The sequence below is a fragment of the Pan paniscus genome, chromosome X (assembly GCF_029289425.2).
Source record: "Pan paniscus chromosome X, NHGRI_mPanPan1-v2.0_pri, whole genome shotgun sequence".
NCBI classification, from domain to species: Eukaryota; Metazoa; Chordata; class Mammalia; order Primates; family Hominidae; genus Pan; species Pan paniscus.
This window is the reverse complement of record NC_073272.2, coordinates 18,511,112-18,525,500: the sequence shown is the minus strand read 5'-3', so window position 1 is coordinate 18,525,500 and position 14,389 is coordinate 18,511,112. Positions and strand designations below refer to the sequence as shown.

Below are 14,389 nucleotides of genomic sequence, written 5' to 3'. Positions count from 1 at the left end.
ATATAAAACATGGTAAAAGAAACCAGGAAATAAGAGAGATATAAAGAAAGTTATAAAAATAAAGACAGTTTTAAAGATTACTGGTAAAATAAAATATCTTCAAAATGTAAACATTTGGTCTAAATTATGCAGGTCAAATATTAGGTTTGCTAAATGCTTTGCATCATAAACTGCTTCTTTGACTTAAACATTGTTTGATTTATTTTGGAGCATTAGATTCTACAAAAGGCCTGGAGACATGTGAAATTAGCCATGCCCCCTAGCTATGCAAAAGGTATTAGAGAAAAGAGATTTTATATAAGAAAGGATCTTGTATGGCAAATTCTTGTCCTAAAGTAAAGTAACTGGATGTTTAAAAAGAGGGATGCTTAGGACAAGTCAGAAAGTCAAGGTATGTCATAGCTTGTCTGTGTAAGTTGTGAAAGAATTTATGAAAGGGAATTTATGCAACAAATATTGTACAATTTAAAGGTGATTAGGTCTCTTAAATGCTTTATAAAATGCCACTATGACTCTCAGCTGTACAACTTGCCTGCTTTACAGCTAGATAAGGCCTGGGACACATGGAGTTAGATGCTGGAATAAGTCAGACCTTATCTGCACTTCTGTCTACATCTTAGACTCCACACCTAGTACATAAAATCCCAAACTTACCAAGGTTTTCACCGAAAGTAAAGGTTGCTAAGAGTTAACAGTGTAACATGTATTTAACACTACTGAAGAAACAGACTTTTTGTTTGTTTGTTTTTTCTTTTTCTGAGACAGAGTTTCGCTCTTTCGCCCAGGCTGGAGTGCAATGGTGCGATCTTGGCTCACTGCAACCTCCACCTTCTGGTTTCAAGCGATTCTCCTGCCTCAGCCTCCTGAGTAGCTGGGATTATAAGCACCTGCCACCACGCCCAGTTAATTTTTGTATTTTTAGTAGAGACAGGGTTTTACCATGTTGGTCAGGCTGGTCTCGAACTCCTGACCTCATGATCCACCCACCTTGGCCTCTCAAAGTTCTGGGATTACAGGTGTGAGCCACCGTGCCCGGCCTGAAGAAAGTTTTACATGGAAAAGTAAAATATGCTTTTGGTAAAAAGCATATTTACAAGGAAAGTAAAATATGCTTTTGGTAAAAAGATTATAAGGAGGCATGAAAATGTGGATTTTTGCCTAGATTAAAAGATATTAAAGGATAGTTTTAAGTTGGATAAAATAAAGATGAAGGTTTAAGCAAGTTGTGGAAGATTGATTGTAAAGGAAATTCTGTGTGTAAACATACTGGCTAAAGTTAAAAGAGTATCATCCAGTTTTTCTGTAAATTGAGTATTAAAATAAAAGCACATAGGCTGGGTGCGGTGGCTCATGCCTGTAATCCCTGCACTTTGGGAGGCCGAGGTGGGCAGATCACAAGGTCAGGAGTTCAAGACCAGCCTGGCCAACATTGTGAAACCCTGTCTCTACTAAAAACACAAAAATTAGCTGGGCATGGTGGCACATGTCTGTAGTCCCAGCTACTTGGAAGGCTGAGACAGGAGAATTGCTTGAACCTAGGAGGCAGAGGTTGCAGTGAGCCGAGATCACATCACTGCACTCCAGCCTGGGTGACAAAGTGAGACTCTGTCTCTAAAAAAAAAAAAAAAAATCGATAAAATCAATAAAATAAAAGCATAACAGGTTTCTTTGAAAGCACTAACCTGCTCTTTAACGAAAATTATAAAGGGTTATAAAAGATCTATAAAAATCTTACCTTATGGTCAAACACTAAAATTGTGTCAATATGTCTATGAGGTTTTAATAAGAATTGGGTTTAACATTAATAGTACACTAACGTAAAGGTGAAATTTGGCTTATTTAGTACCAAAAACCACACAGGAAGCATTGCCAAATATAAAATGGGGTTTGACTTTCTTTGGGCCATATATGTGTAAGTATGTTATTGGTATGTGTTCCAAAATCATGTGAAACTCCTATAATTCTGATATATCAGTATACGTTATCAGTAATAATTATAATTATGTTAAATTATTGTGTGCCACAGAGGTAACAGATTTTGTCAATTGTGTCTTTTTTTTTTTTTTGAGATAGCTGCTCGCTCTGTTGCCCAGGCTAAAGCGCAGTGGTGTGATCTCGGCTCACTGCAACCTCTGCCTCCCGGGTTGAAGCAATTCTCCTGCCTCAGCCTCCTGAGTAGCTGGGATTACAGGTGCGCACCACCATGCCTGGCTAAATTTTTGTATTTTTAGTAGAGACGGGGTTTCACTGTGTTGCCTGGAGTGGTCACAAACTCCTGAGCTCAGGCAATCCACACACCTCAGCCTCCCAAAGTGCTAGGATTACAGGCGTGAGCCACCATGCCCAGCCTCAACTATGTCTTTATGGCTACCCGAAAACTTTTTGTCATCCATGAACAATTGTTGTCTTGTTTTGGTCCTCTTTATTTAGTTTTTTTTTTTGAGGTGGAGTCTCACTCTGTTGCCCAGGCTGGGGTGCAACGGCATGATCTTGGCTCACTGCAACCTCCGCCTCCCAGTTTCAAGTGATTCTCCTGCCTCAGCCTCCCAAGTAGCTAGGATTACAAGTACCCGCCATCATGCCTAATTTTATTTGTATTTTTGTAGATATGGGGTTTCACCATGTTGGCCAGGCTGGTCTTGAACTCCTGACCTCAGGTGATCCACCTGCCTTGGCCTCCCAAAGTGCTGGGATTACAGGCATGAGCCACTGTGCCTGGCTGTTTTGGTCCTCTTTAGAAGTTGATTTTATAAACAGCTATAAAGCTCTAACAAGTGCTCTTGATTGCAGGTTTCTGATAACTTTGGAGATTGTGACATCAGAATAGAGGAAAAATGTTCAGGACTCCTGAAGAGCTAACATGTTCATTAATATCAAGCAGGACAGGAATTAACTGCATGAACTGAATAGGAGACTGGAGTGATCTTTTTGAGTTTTTGCTTAAAATATTGCTAATCCTTTGTTTTACTTTTCAGAGTCAAGGAAACTTTTCTTCTGAGCTACTGACAGCTTTTAACAATTTAGTATACTCCCATGAACAAAATGTGGAGCATATTTGTTTCCACCCAATTTTCTCCAGAATTTGGAAACTATTTGTGAGTATTCTTAATTATGGCAATATAGTTATTTGCATAAGTTCAATAAGAATCTGTTTTCATTTATAACAGGACACAACTGGAAAAACTGGTTATTTTACCAAGGCTTTAACTGGAATGGTGTGTTTTCCTTTAATGAATCAAACTTGACTTAGGGAGCCAAGAAAACCCTTGGAAAACTGCCCTCATATTTTGTGTACACAGTCCCTGTACGGGGTTTCTGATCTGTGGTAAGTAAAGAATGTCACCTTCTGACAGGCCAGGAACCTCAAGTTATCTTGGGACCTCAAGAGGAGAGGAATTCACCCAAGTCATAGGTATTTCATGGTACAAATCCATGGCTGGGCTTGGCTTTAAAAAGGTCTTATCTTACCAGGTAAGGTGGCTCACTTCTGTAGTCCCAGCACTTCGGGAGGCCGAGGTGGGTGGATCACCTGAGGTCAGGAGTTTGAGACCAGCCTGACCAACATGGAGAAACCCTGTCTCTACTAAAAATACGAAATTAGCTGCACATGGTGGTGCATGCCTGTAATCCCAGCTACTTGGGAGGCTGAGGCAGAAGAATCACTTGAACCCAGGAGGCGGAGGTTGCAGTGAGCCGAGATCATGCCATTGCACTCCAGCCTGGGCAACAAGAGCAAAACTCTGTCTCAAAAAAAAAAAAAAAAAAAAAAAAAAGTCTTATCTCAGATTCCTTCTATGGAACAAAGTTCCATCAAAGCCTGTTTTTTTTTTTTAATTTTTAAAATATATATTAAATAAAAAAATTTTATTTTAAAAGAAAATGATTTTTCTTGCTGTACTTTATACAAATAATCTGGCCAAGTACAATAAAGCAAATTGGTCCTACCATGATTTGTCTTCTAATAAAAATAGGAAACTAGAGAGAGAAAAATTATGTTTCAAAAACTATAGTATACCTGTTGTTAAATTCTATGCCTGATGTTTTTCAGTTTTTTTTTTTTTCCAGTTTGGATTAAATTCTAATTTTTCTGGCCACAGGTCTTCAAAATAATGTTTTCAATTTTTCCTTTTCCTTTTTCCCCATTTTTCCTATTTGGAAATCACTGAAACCTAAGCTGTGCTTTCTTAAAGCCCTGTGAACTGAAGACTAGACAACTTAAACTTCAGAAGAAAACAGCAGTAACCTATTTATATGTGTTGCTGTTACATACTATTATGTTTCAGCAGGTGCTGCCTCTAAGCCTCTGAAACAGAGAGTGCTACCGGGAACAAGTCGACCTCTTCTACTTCAGTGCTGCATTCAGTGCCCCATAATGATGAGCCCCTCTAAGCAAGAAGTAGCCAGAAAGATTATGATGCCCCATCTCCCTACGATTCTCATGATAAATAAATATACAAGCATGATAGAAATCATGCGCAAATTGACAGTGGGGATTGCGGCAGGCCAGGACTCACTAACATAGGCTTCCATCACAACTGTTTCAGTACTGACTGAGTGGTTAAGTTAAATATTAAAAGCCAGTGACCTTATACAAAGGCTGGGATGTAACAAAAGCCCAAGAGTTTTGCCTAGGACTTTCCTGAACCTTAAAGCACGATTAAGTAAGTTTTACTGGGGGGTCTGAAGAGACTCCCCAGGCCTCCACAAACAAGTTGATTGGGAGTCTGAAGGAACTCCCCAAACCTCCATGATTTAGCTGGAGACAAGATAAGGGTAATCACCTCAGCACCTGGACCCAGTTAGATAAAGTAAATTTACTGAGGCTCCAGAGGAAGGTCTTCAGGACTCAGACCTTAGTTATAGATTAAAAGAAGTTAATCACCTATGTCTTTAGATGAGTGCACACTTACACGTAGACATATAGCTTAGAAGGTATATAAGCTCTGGAAAACTTTCTAATTTTGCGTTGGTCTGGTGATAATTTCCAGGCCTTCTCCCTGGAGCCACTTACAGAAATAAAAACTCTCTTCCTTCCCAGTTGACCTGCATCTTGTTATTGGGCCACGAGAAATAGCAGCCTGACCCTCAGTTTGGTCCAGGAACAAAACCATGCTTTGCAGTCAGAGAAACAAATCTAAAGTTCCGAAAGAAGAGGGTTCTTTTGGAAATAAATTCCTTTTATCCTTTCCTCAGAAACATATTTTGAATTCAAACAATGATTTTTATTCCAAGGGAGAACTGTCATTTAAAAACTGGTATTTTAGCATAATCATTGCATTCCTTAGATTTTAATGACTCCATGGATGGAGTTTACTGAACACACTGAATATCTGAGAAAGCACAAGTTCTTGCCCTCCAGGAACGTCCATCTCTAAAGCAAAACAAATAAATAGAGAATCAAAGACAAAAAGAGGAACAAGATTATTCATTAAGCACATGTGGCAGCATGGAGGGAGAACTGTCTCCATAGAGTTATTAGAGTGGCCTGGGAGTGAGATGGAGAGCATGACAAGAGATTTTCAGGGAAGAAGTCCATAAAGACAAGAAGTGATTTATTAATTTTGCAAAGAGATCAGCTGACACCATGTTGAAGACAGTTTTTATTTTGATTTTTATTTTTTATAGAGATGGAGTCTCACTATGTTGTCCAGGCTGGTCTCAAACTCCTGGGCTCAAGCAACCCACCCGCCTTGGCCTCCCAAAGTTTTGGGATGACAACTGTAAGCCACCGCACCTGGCCAAAGACAGTTTTTATGAACTGGCTAGGAAAAAATTGAAACTAAGATAGGAGTTAACAGGAAGTAACAGGAGTACAATGTCCACTTCAGTCCATAAAGTGAGGGTCTGAAACGAAGTAGCGCCAAAGAAAAGGAAGTCAAACTCAAATATATCTGAATACGACTTAGCGACCTGCTGGAAGGTGGGGGCCGACAGCTAACATTTAAAGTAGTTATTTTACCTTCATTTTAATTATGCCACGTTTTATTCTCATAACCTTCCTGGGACAAGGAGAAGGAATAATCTGCCCAGTTCAAAAAAAGGGAAGCTGAGGCTCACAGAGGAAAAATGATTTGTCCTATGTGATAGGGGCAGATCTTGCTGACTGCCCAGCCAGTAGCCCATCTCTTCTGCCTTGTTAAAACCACCCCAATTTTGATGCGTGCCCATGTGGCCAGCCCCAGAGAATGAATCTTGACAAGTCCACACCAACGAAGGTAATGGCACTACCTCTGTCAGGATCTCTGCCACATACTTGCTGAGAGTCCCGTGAAGCTTAGAAAAGCCATGTGACAGCTCCACCCCAAGAAATTTAAGGGGACACCTGCAAGTCGGCATCCAGAAAGATTTTCTTTCTTAATAAAAAGGGAGCTATGGGGAGAGTCCTCGTCCTCCCTTTCTACTGCAGTTGCTGTCTTGTGAGCCTGAAGTGATCAGCCTGAGGATGGAAACCAACTCACTGTGGATGAAGGAGAGGAAGCGTGGAAGAGATTGGTTCCCTGATCACATCGTTGAGCCATGGAACCGACCCTGGGACCTCCCTCCCATCCCCACATTTCTTGGAGATTCTGCAGAAAAGCATTAACATGGCAGGCCTGAGACTGCTGTCCTTGGAAAGGCTTGCTTTCAAGGTTGGCCACTGGCTGGGTGTCCGGGAACTTAGATTTCGGGAGGGCTCCCACCATTTCTTAAACTGCTAAGAATGCCTCATTGTGGTTTATGCTGAACTCCCGCTTTCCTTGTAGGGTCTGGAATTTGGATATGTGGCAGGCAGAGGATACCTACGCGACCAGTCCCCAGTAAAATCCTGGGCACTGAGTCTCTAATGAGCTTCCCTGGAAGACAGCATCTCACACGTGTTGTCACAACTCCTTGCTAGAGGAATTAAGCACGTCCTGTGTGACTCTACTGTGCCTGCTTACCCCTGGACTTCCACCCCATGTGCCTTTTTCCTTTCCTGATTTTATTCTTGTACTCTTTCATTGCAATACATCACGGCCATGAATACAACTATATGCTGAGTCCCATAAGTCTTCCTAGCCAATCATCAAACCTGGGGATGGTTTTTGGGGACTCCCTGACACAAAAATAAAGTTCCTTTCATTAAGCCTCTGATCACTGGACTTTCTGTAATTTGCAAATGATATAACAATAAAGACAGTAAGTAGTGCAGGGAACTCAAACACAGGCTATCCGCCTCTAAATCCCAAGCTCATGCTCCAATCCCACACTGCCTCAGGTCAGTTGAGCAAGTTGACAAGGGCTTGAAGAACTGAAAGGAATGGTAAGAATAAAGTAAAGTAGGAACAGATTCAAAGGTCAGAAAAAACATAAATTTGTTAAAGTAAACACAGAGCAAGGTAGAGTTTAAGGCCTGCCACAAGAATAGGAAGAGAATAAGCATACAGTGGCAAAGTCTTAGGAAATTAATATTCTTATAAAGTGGTTGGTTAATTTTTCAAAGATACTATATTTCATACAATTTTAGAATTTCAGCATCTTAGTGTGGGAATGGACCTTCCTATCCAGGTAGCCCCACTTCCAGGGGTAGGGAGCACAGGACTTAGAAGGGCAGCCAGTAATTACTGTTACTCAACTCTAATCAGAAAATTCTTCTCACTTCTCTAGTCATTTCTACCCCACAGCCTCAGGTCTATCCTCATAAGGAACATCTACGACTTCTTTTCTGCAAAAGACCTTTCAGATTTTCTGCAATGTCCCTAAGTTTCTTCTTCAAATCGAGATCCCCAATTTTAAAAAGTATTGTTCATAAGCCCTAGGATCCAAGCTATTGACTGTTTGCATTGTAAACCTGGGTGTGTTATCAGAACTCAATTAGATATTTTACTTCCACATCAAAGCAGGTACATAGTCACCTCTGTACACTCTAACTTTAGGAGTCCTCTTAGTTTGCAAGTTAGGCAGCTGGAACTTGAAATATACTTTCCCTACAGAAAAAAAGGAGGACAGTCTAACACAGTCCCACTGCAATACTAATAGCACTTTTCAAAGGAGGAGGAGATGGCCCTTTCTCCATTCCTAGGCATGGAATAGTTTTAGGGGCGGTTTAGAAAAAGCTAAAGATCACAAAGCTCATCTTTGGCCATCCTCCCACTGATGTAAACTGTGTGACTGATTCAGATATTTAACATTCTCAGAGGTACAGAATTTCTTTTTATTTATTTATTTTTTTAAGAAAGAGTAGAGGCAAAGCTTTAATTTGGTTGACTTTAACAAAAACCAACCAACCAACTTAACAGCATGGGGCCTTGAGGGAGGTAGGGAGGAGCTCTTAAGTGAGTTCTCCTATAAATTGTTCCTTCCTTTGGAGACAGTGACAATCGCAGGTTGTAAGTTTATCAGGAGGGAGGGCCAAGAATCAGGAGACCAGGAGGTTTGGTTTTGAGTGAGGGAGTGGAATGCAGGCCTGGGTGTCCACCACTAACTGGTGAGTTGCCTGAATGTATAAATAGGTCACCAGGAACCAGGAAGTATTTAGTGTCCAGTCTTGAAGGTAGGCACTCAACAAATATATGCAGAACAAACGGGGCTCCCAGGAGATTTTTTTTTTTTTTTTTTTTGAGATGCAGTCTCACTTTGTCACCTACACTGGAGTGCAGTGGCGCGATCTCGGCTCACTGCAACCTCCGCCTCCCGGGTTCAAGCGATTCTCCCGCCTCAGCCTCTTGAGTAGCTGGGATTATAGGCGCGCACCACCACACCCAGCTAATTTTTGTATTTTTAGTAGGGACAGGGTTTCACCACGTTGGTCAGGCTGGTCTCGATCTCCTGACCTCGTGATCTGCCTGCCTCGGCCTCCCAAAGCTCCTGGGATTACAGGCGTGAGCCACCGCACCCGGCTGATATTTTATGTAGATTTCAAAAGACTTAAGAAATGAACCTACTCTGGGAGTCAGGCTCACAGATGTTTAATTCCAGTTTTCAAAACATAAATGGGTCTTCTTAAAGACAATATACTTCTTAGGATCAATATGTAGAAATAAAAAATATCTGATCATCTCTCTTGTCTCTCACAGTTTGTATATGAACTAGAACCTTTACAACTTTCTAAAATCACATAAATTTCAGAAAGGAAAGAATTCTCATTTATTCTGAAGGTTTAAATTCACAATGTGTGTGTGTTTGTGGGTACTTCCATCTAACCTCAGCTTCCGTAAATATCAAAAGAGAATCTGGTGAGCAGAAAGATGGCAGCATTAGCTCCAAAGTACACATCCATGTGAAAAATGCAGTTATTAGAAAATATTCAGAGGCGCCAGGCGCGGTGGCTCACGCCTGTAATCCCACCACTTTGAGGCCAAGGTGGGTGAATCACTTGAGAGCAGGAGTTTGAGACCAGCCTGACCAACATGGTGAAACCCTGTCTCTATTAAAAATACAAAAAACAAACAAAAAAATTATCCAGGTGTGGCAGCGCGTGCCTGTAGTCCCAGCTACTCAGGAGGCTGAGGCAGGAGAATTGCTTGAACCCAGGAGGTGGAGGTTGCAATGAGCCGAGATCGTGCCATTGCACTCCAGCCTGGGCGACAGAGCAAGACTATTCTATCTGGGGGCCTTGGGCTGAGATTATATACTGTCATGGTTTGAGATTATGTCTGTTTTCCCTGTCCTTTCATCCCACAGTAAACTTTTAAACGTTAGGGCCCAGCCTGCCCAACATCGCGAAACCCTATCTCTACTAAAAATACAAAAATTAGCTGGGCGTGGTGGTCCATGCCTGTAATCCAAGCTACTGGAGAGGATAAGGTAGGAAGATCACTTGAACCCTGGAGGTGGAGTTTGCAGTGAGCCAAGATCGTGCCACTGCACTCCAGCCTGGGCGACAGAGTGAGACCCTGTCTCCAGAAAAACTGTTAGGCCCTTTCTTACTCAAATATGTGTTTATCTACTCTCAGGCTACTCTCCTCCCACATCCCCGTCTCCACCCCCATCCCCCCACCCCCATCTTTTAGTAGATTCTTCAAATGTTGCTGAACTTAGTATCTACCTTTGTTGCAGTTCTCTCACTTGTAGTGCTGGGCTGCTTTAGGGCTCACCTCCTCAAAGATGCTTTTTTGTTTTGTTTTGTTTTGTTTTTTTGAGATGGAGTCTTGCTCTGTCACCCAGGCTGGAGTGCAGTGGTGCGATCTCAGCTCACTGCAACCTCCACCTCCCCGGTTCAAGCGATTCTCCTGCCTCAGCCTCCTGAGTAGCTGGGATTACAGGTGCCCGCCACCACGCCCGGCTATTTTTTGTATTTTTAGTAGAGACGGGGTTACCTCGTGTTGGCCAGGCTGGTCTCGAACTGCTGACCTCATGATCCGCCCACCTCAGCCTCTCAAAGTGCTGGGATTACAGGCGTGAGCCACCATATCCGGCCTCAAAGATGCTTTCTCTGATCACTGAAGCCCACCATGGTCTCTCCAGAAATGAGAATTACTACAGCATGTGTTTACTCCACGTCTATTATCACCTGTCCCCCAACCCCTGTAGACTGTAAACTTGGAAAGAGCACGGGCTTTAAAATGAGACAGATCGAAGCTCAAATTCCACTTCTACCACTCACTATCAGTATAACTTTGGCCCAATAACTCTGGGCTTGTTCCCCCAACTCACTGGGGGTGTTTAACAGATGAAATGGGATATCTTTCATAAAACATCTAGTACTGCAACTTGCGTATAGCAGACAGTTGGCATTTTCTCTCCCTCCTTAAGGAAAAAGGTCTCTGTACCTAAAAAGCATTTGACCGGGGCAGACATTGACATTCAGTAACTGTCAGTTTACTTCAGACAACACGTTCTGACCTAGGGGCAAAAAATTATTTTTTCAACCAATTCAAGCTCGCCAACGATCCCCGATCTTGGGGGGTGTAAATGAAGGTTTTCGAGTTGAACAAAAAAGATTCCTTGTCAAACCTGAAGACGTCGGGTCACACTGCTTGACTGCATACCTGATTCCAATGTCTGCAAACTTTGTAGACTTGTCACCAGGAACTTCAGGGACAGGACCTGACTGCTAGATGAAGCTCTGGCCTCGTCCAGATCCTCACCAATCTCTCCCGACCCGGAGAGGACTGACCGACAGACACATCTTCCTCCCCTGCCTCCCACCTCAGCCCCCTCATCCCCCAGCCAGTCGGGCCCGCGCCCCAGGGACGTCCCAGAGGAGGAATGCGCCCCCCCTTCCCGGTCCCAGAGCCAGGGTAGACTCACTGCCGAAGTCTTTGGCCTGGTGGAGGAGCTCCTGGTCTCCCGCTTGCTGCAGCTCCTCCTCCGCAGACTCAGCCACCGTCTCGGACCGCTGCTCGGGTGGAGCATCTCCAATGGGCTGCCCACCGCCTGCCACCGGCTGCTGCAAGCCCAACCAACTGCTCAAGCCCCGGAACATCCCGCTCGCGGGGCCGCCGCCGCGATCCCGATCCCCAGAGACCGCAGCGAGCACTGGTTGCCTTTGACTCCACTCTGCGCGACTCCCAGGGAGATGTCCGGAAGTCGGAGGAACACCGCAGCCGCCGCAGCCCCGCCTCTATGACGACTCCGCCGCGGCCGCGCAAGCGTCACTTCCGTCCAAAGGCTCCGCCCCTGGTGACGTCAGTTGTGACAACTGTTTTGTGCGCGTGGATAGGGGACAAAGAGCTTTCCCAGCGTAGCCCTGCCTTCCCTCTTTTCCTCATTCGCCAGCTTTGTAGGTGACTGACCTAGTAGGCATGTGGACGGTGTCTTTGTCACAGTCCTAGCCAGTCTCATTTTAAGATTGCCTCTAGGCAGCTTGGCTGGTGACTTAGTCTCGCCTTTTCAGGTCCCGCAGGGCTGCGTTCCCGCAGAATTGGATGTCTTTAGCCTCCTCCTGAGCCCAATTCAAAACTAACCCAAAGCCGCCAAGCCCAACAGGGAATAAGAGGACAGAATAAGGTGTTAAACAACACAGTGGGATGCTGTCAGCAGAATCTAGACTATGAGAAGCCACAGGACAGACAACCTTGTTTCTTCAAATAAATTGCAAGGAAGAGAGGAGTGTGGTGGGGAACCTATAGATTAAAAAAGACTTAAGAGATGTAACACATGACCCCTTGTGCATTTTATTAGGACCCTAATTCAGCAAACACATTGAAAAAAATAGTATGATACTTATTATAAGAACTGGAAATTTGGACACTGGGTAGTTGATAAAATTAAGGAATTGTGAAATTACAAAATTTTAATTGTGGTAAAATACACAAAATTTACCATCTTAATATGATTTACCATCTTAACCATTTCTAAGTGTACAATTCAGTACTGTTAAGTACATTCACATTGTTGAGCAATCAATCTTCAGAACTCTTCATCTTGCAATTAAAAGAATGAAAAATAGTCCGGGCGCGGTGGCTCACGCCTGTAATCCCAGCACTTTGGGAGGCCGAGGCGGGAGGATCACAAGGTCAGGAGTTCGAGACCATCCTGGCTAACACGGTGAAACCCCGTCTCTACTGAAAATAGAAAAAAATTAGCCAGGCGTGGTGGCGGGCGCCTGTAGTCCCAGCTACTCGGGAGGCTGAGGCAGGAGAATGGCGTGAACTCGGGAGGCAGAGGTTGCAGACTCCGTCTCAAAAAAAAAAAAAGAAAAAAGAAAAATAGAACTTCATCTTGCAAAACTGAAACTACCTATTAAACAACTCCCCATTCCTGTCCTTGTCATCCCCCTCCTCCCCCCATTCTACTTCTTGTCTCTATGGGTCTGACTAGATACCTTAATATAAGTGGAATCATTCAGTATTTGTCTGTAACTGGCTTCTTTCACTTAGTATAATGTCTTCAAGGCTGTGTCAATTTCTTTTTAAGAGTGAATAGTATTCCCTTGTATGTATACACCACGTTTTGTTTATCCATCTGTTTTTCCACCGCACATATTGAGATTTTACCAAAGAAATGATACCATATCTGGGCCAGGCGCAGTGGCTCACGCCTGTAATCCCAGCGCTTTGGGAGACCGAGATGGGTGGATCACCTGAGGTTAGGAGTTTGAGACTAGCCTGACCAACATGGTGAAACCCCGTTTCTACTAAAAATACAAAAAATTAGCTGGGTGTGCTGGCGGGCGCCTGTAATCCCAGCTACTCGAGAGGCCGAGGCAGGAGAATCACTTGAACTCAGGAGGCGGAGGTTGCAGTGAGCTGAGATCCTGCCATTGCCCTCCAGCCTGGGTGACAAGAGCAAAACTCCGTCTCAAAAAAAAAAAAAAAAAAGAAAAGAAAAAAATAAATGATGCCACGTCTGGAATTTGCTTCAAATTAATACAGGATGGGGGTGGGGGGAATGGGGGGGGATATAGATGAAACAAGCCTGGCCATGGGTTGAAGCTGGGTAATTAAACATTTGTCTTTTTTATATTTTTAACTTTTCCCACAATAACATGTAAAACTAACAAAAAACTAGTGATGTGAATAACTACCCCTTCAGAGCAGGGAGTTCATGGACACATTTCCCAAGCACAGTCTTCAGTCATTAATTGTGGAAGGACATCCATGATTCCTTGCTCCCCAACTATTTTGAGAAGAGGAGGACAGTTCCGGTGACCTGAGGGAATACATGAGGAATTGATTACAACTCTGATTTCCCTGCTGTCCAGTTTTCCAGCCTGACTTATATTTACATTTTATTCAGGTCCAGGATTTTAGGTTATCAAGCCCAACCTGTTTTTTTCTTTCCCCCAAACAGCTTTCTGAGATTTAAACAATTCACCTGTTTATACCATTGAAGTGTACAATTCAATGATATATATTTTTGGTATATTACACTATTAATATTTTAAATTGAAGTAAACATAAAATTTTTTTAGTGTACAATTCAGTGGCATTGATGACATTCCAGCCTGTTTTTAGAGTCCAAGTATTGATTCAGCTTTGAAGTCAGAAGATGTCTTAGGATCAATGCCTTTCTAGGCTTTATTAAGTCAATGAGAACCTGAAAGTGGTTGAGACTTTCGGGAATAGGATATTTGCTTCAAGTATGATTGAACAGAGCCTGGAATTTGAGTGAGAAGCCTAGGATGGGCTTCTAATTCCACCATCTAGTAGGTGAATAAACTTGACTTTTTTTTTTTTATGTAGACGGAGTCTCACTCTGTCTTGCCCAGGCTGAAGTGCAGTGGCACAATCTCGGCTCACTGTATCCTCTGCCTCCTGGGTTCAAGCGATTCTCCTGCCTCAGCCTCCCAAATAGCTGGAATTACAGGCACCTGCCACCACACCTGGCTAATTTTGTATTTTTGGTAGAAACGGGGTTTCACCATGTTGGCCAGGCTGGTCTCGAACTCCTGATCTCAGGTGATCCACCCACCTTGGCCTCCCAAAGTGCTGGGATTACAGGAGTGAGCCACCACACCTGGCCTAAACTTGAGGTTTTACTCATC

At 43.2% G+C, this 14,389-nt stretch overlaps 1 protein-coding gene across 1 annotated transcript in view; it reads right to left on the bottom strand.

Annotated features, from left to right (window-relative positions):
- The window catches only part of SYAP1 (synapse associated protein 1), a 45,911-nt gene extending 34,363 nt beyond the window's left edge, over positions 1 to 11,548 (bottom strand). The window contains exon 1 of the mRNA XM_003819524.5: positions 11,212 to 11,548. Coding sequence (XP_003819572.1) covers positions 11,212 to 11,386 — 175 coding nt within the window. The 5' untranslated portion in view covers positions 11,387 to 11,548. The remainder of the gene's footprint in view (positions 1 to 11,211) is intronic.
- Between the last annotated feature and the right edge of the window lie 2,841 nt (positions 11,549 to 14,389).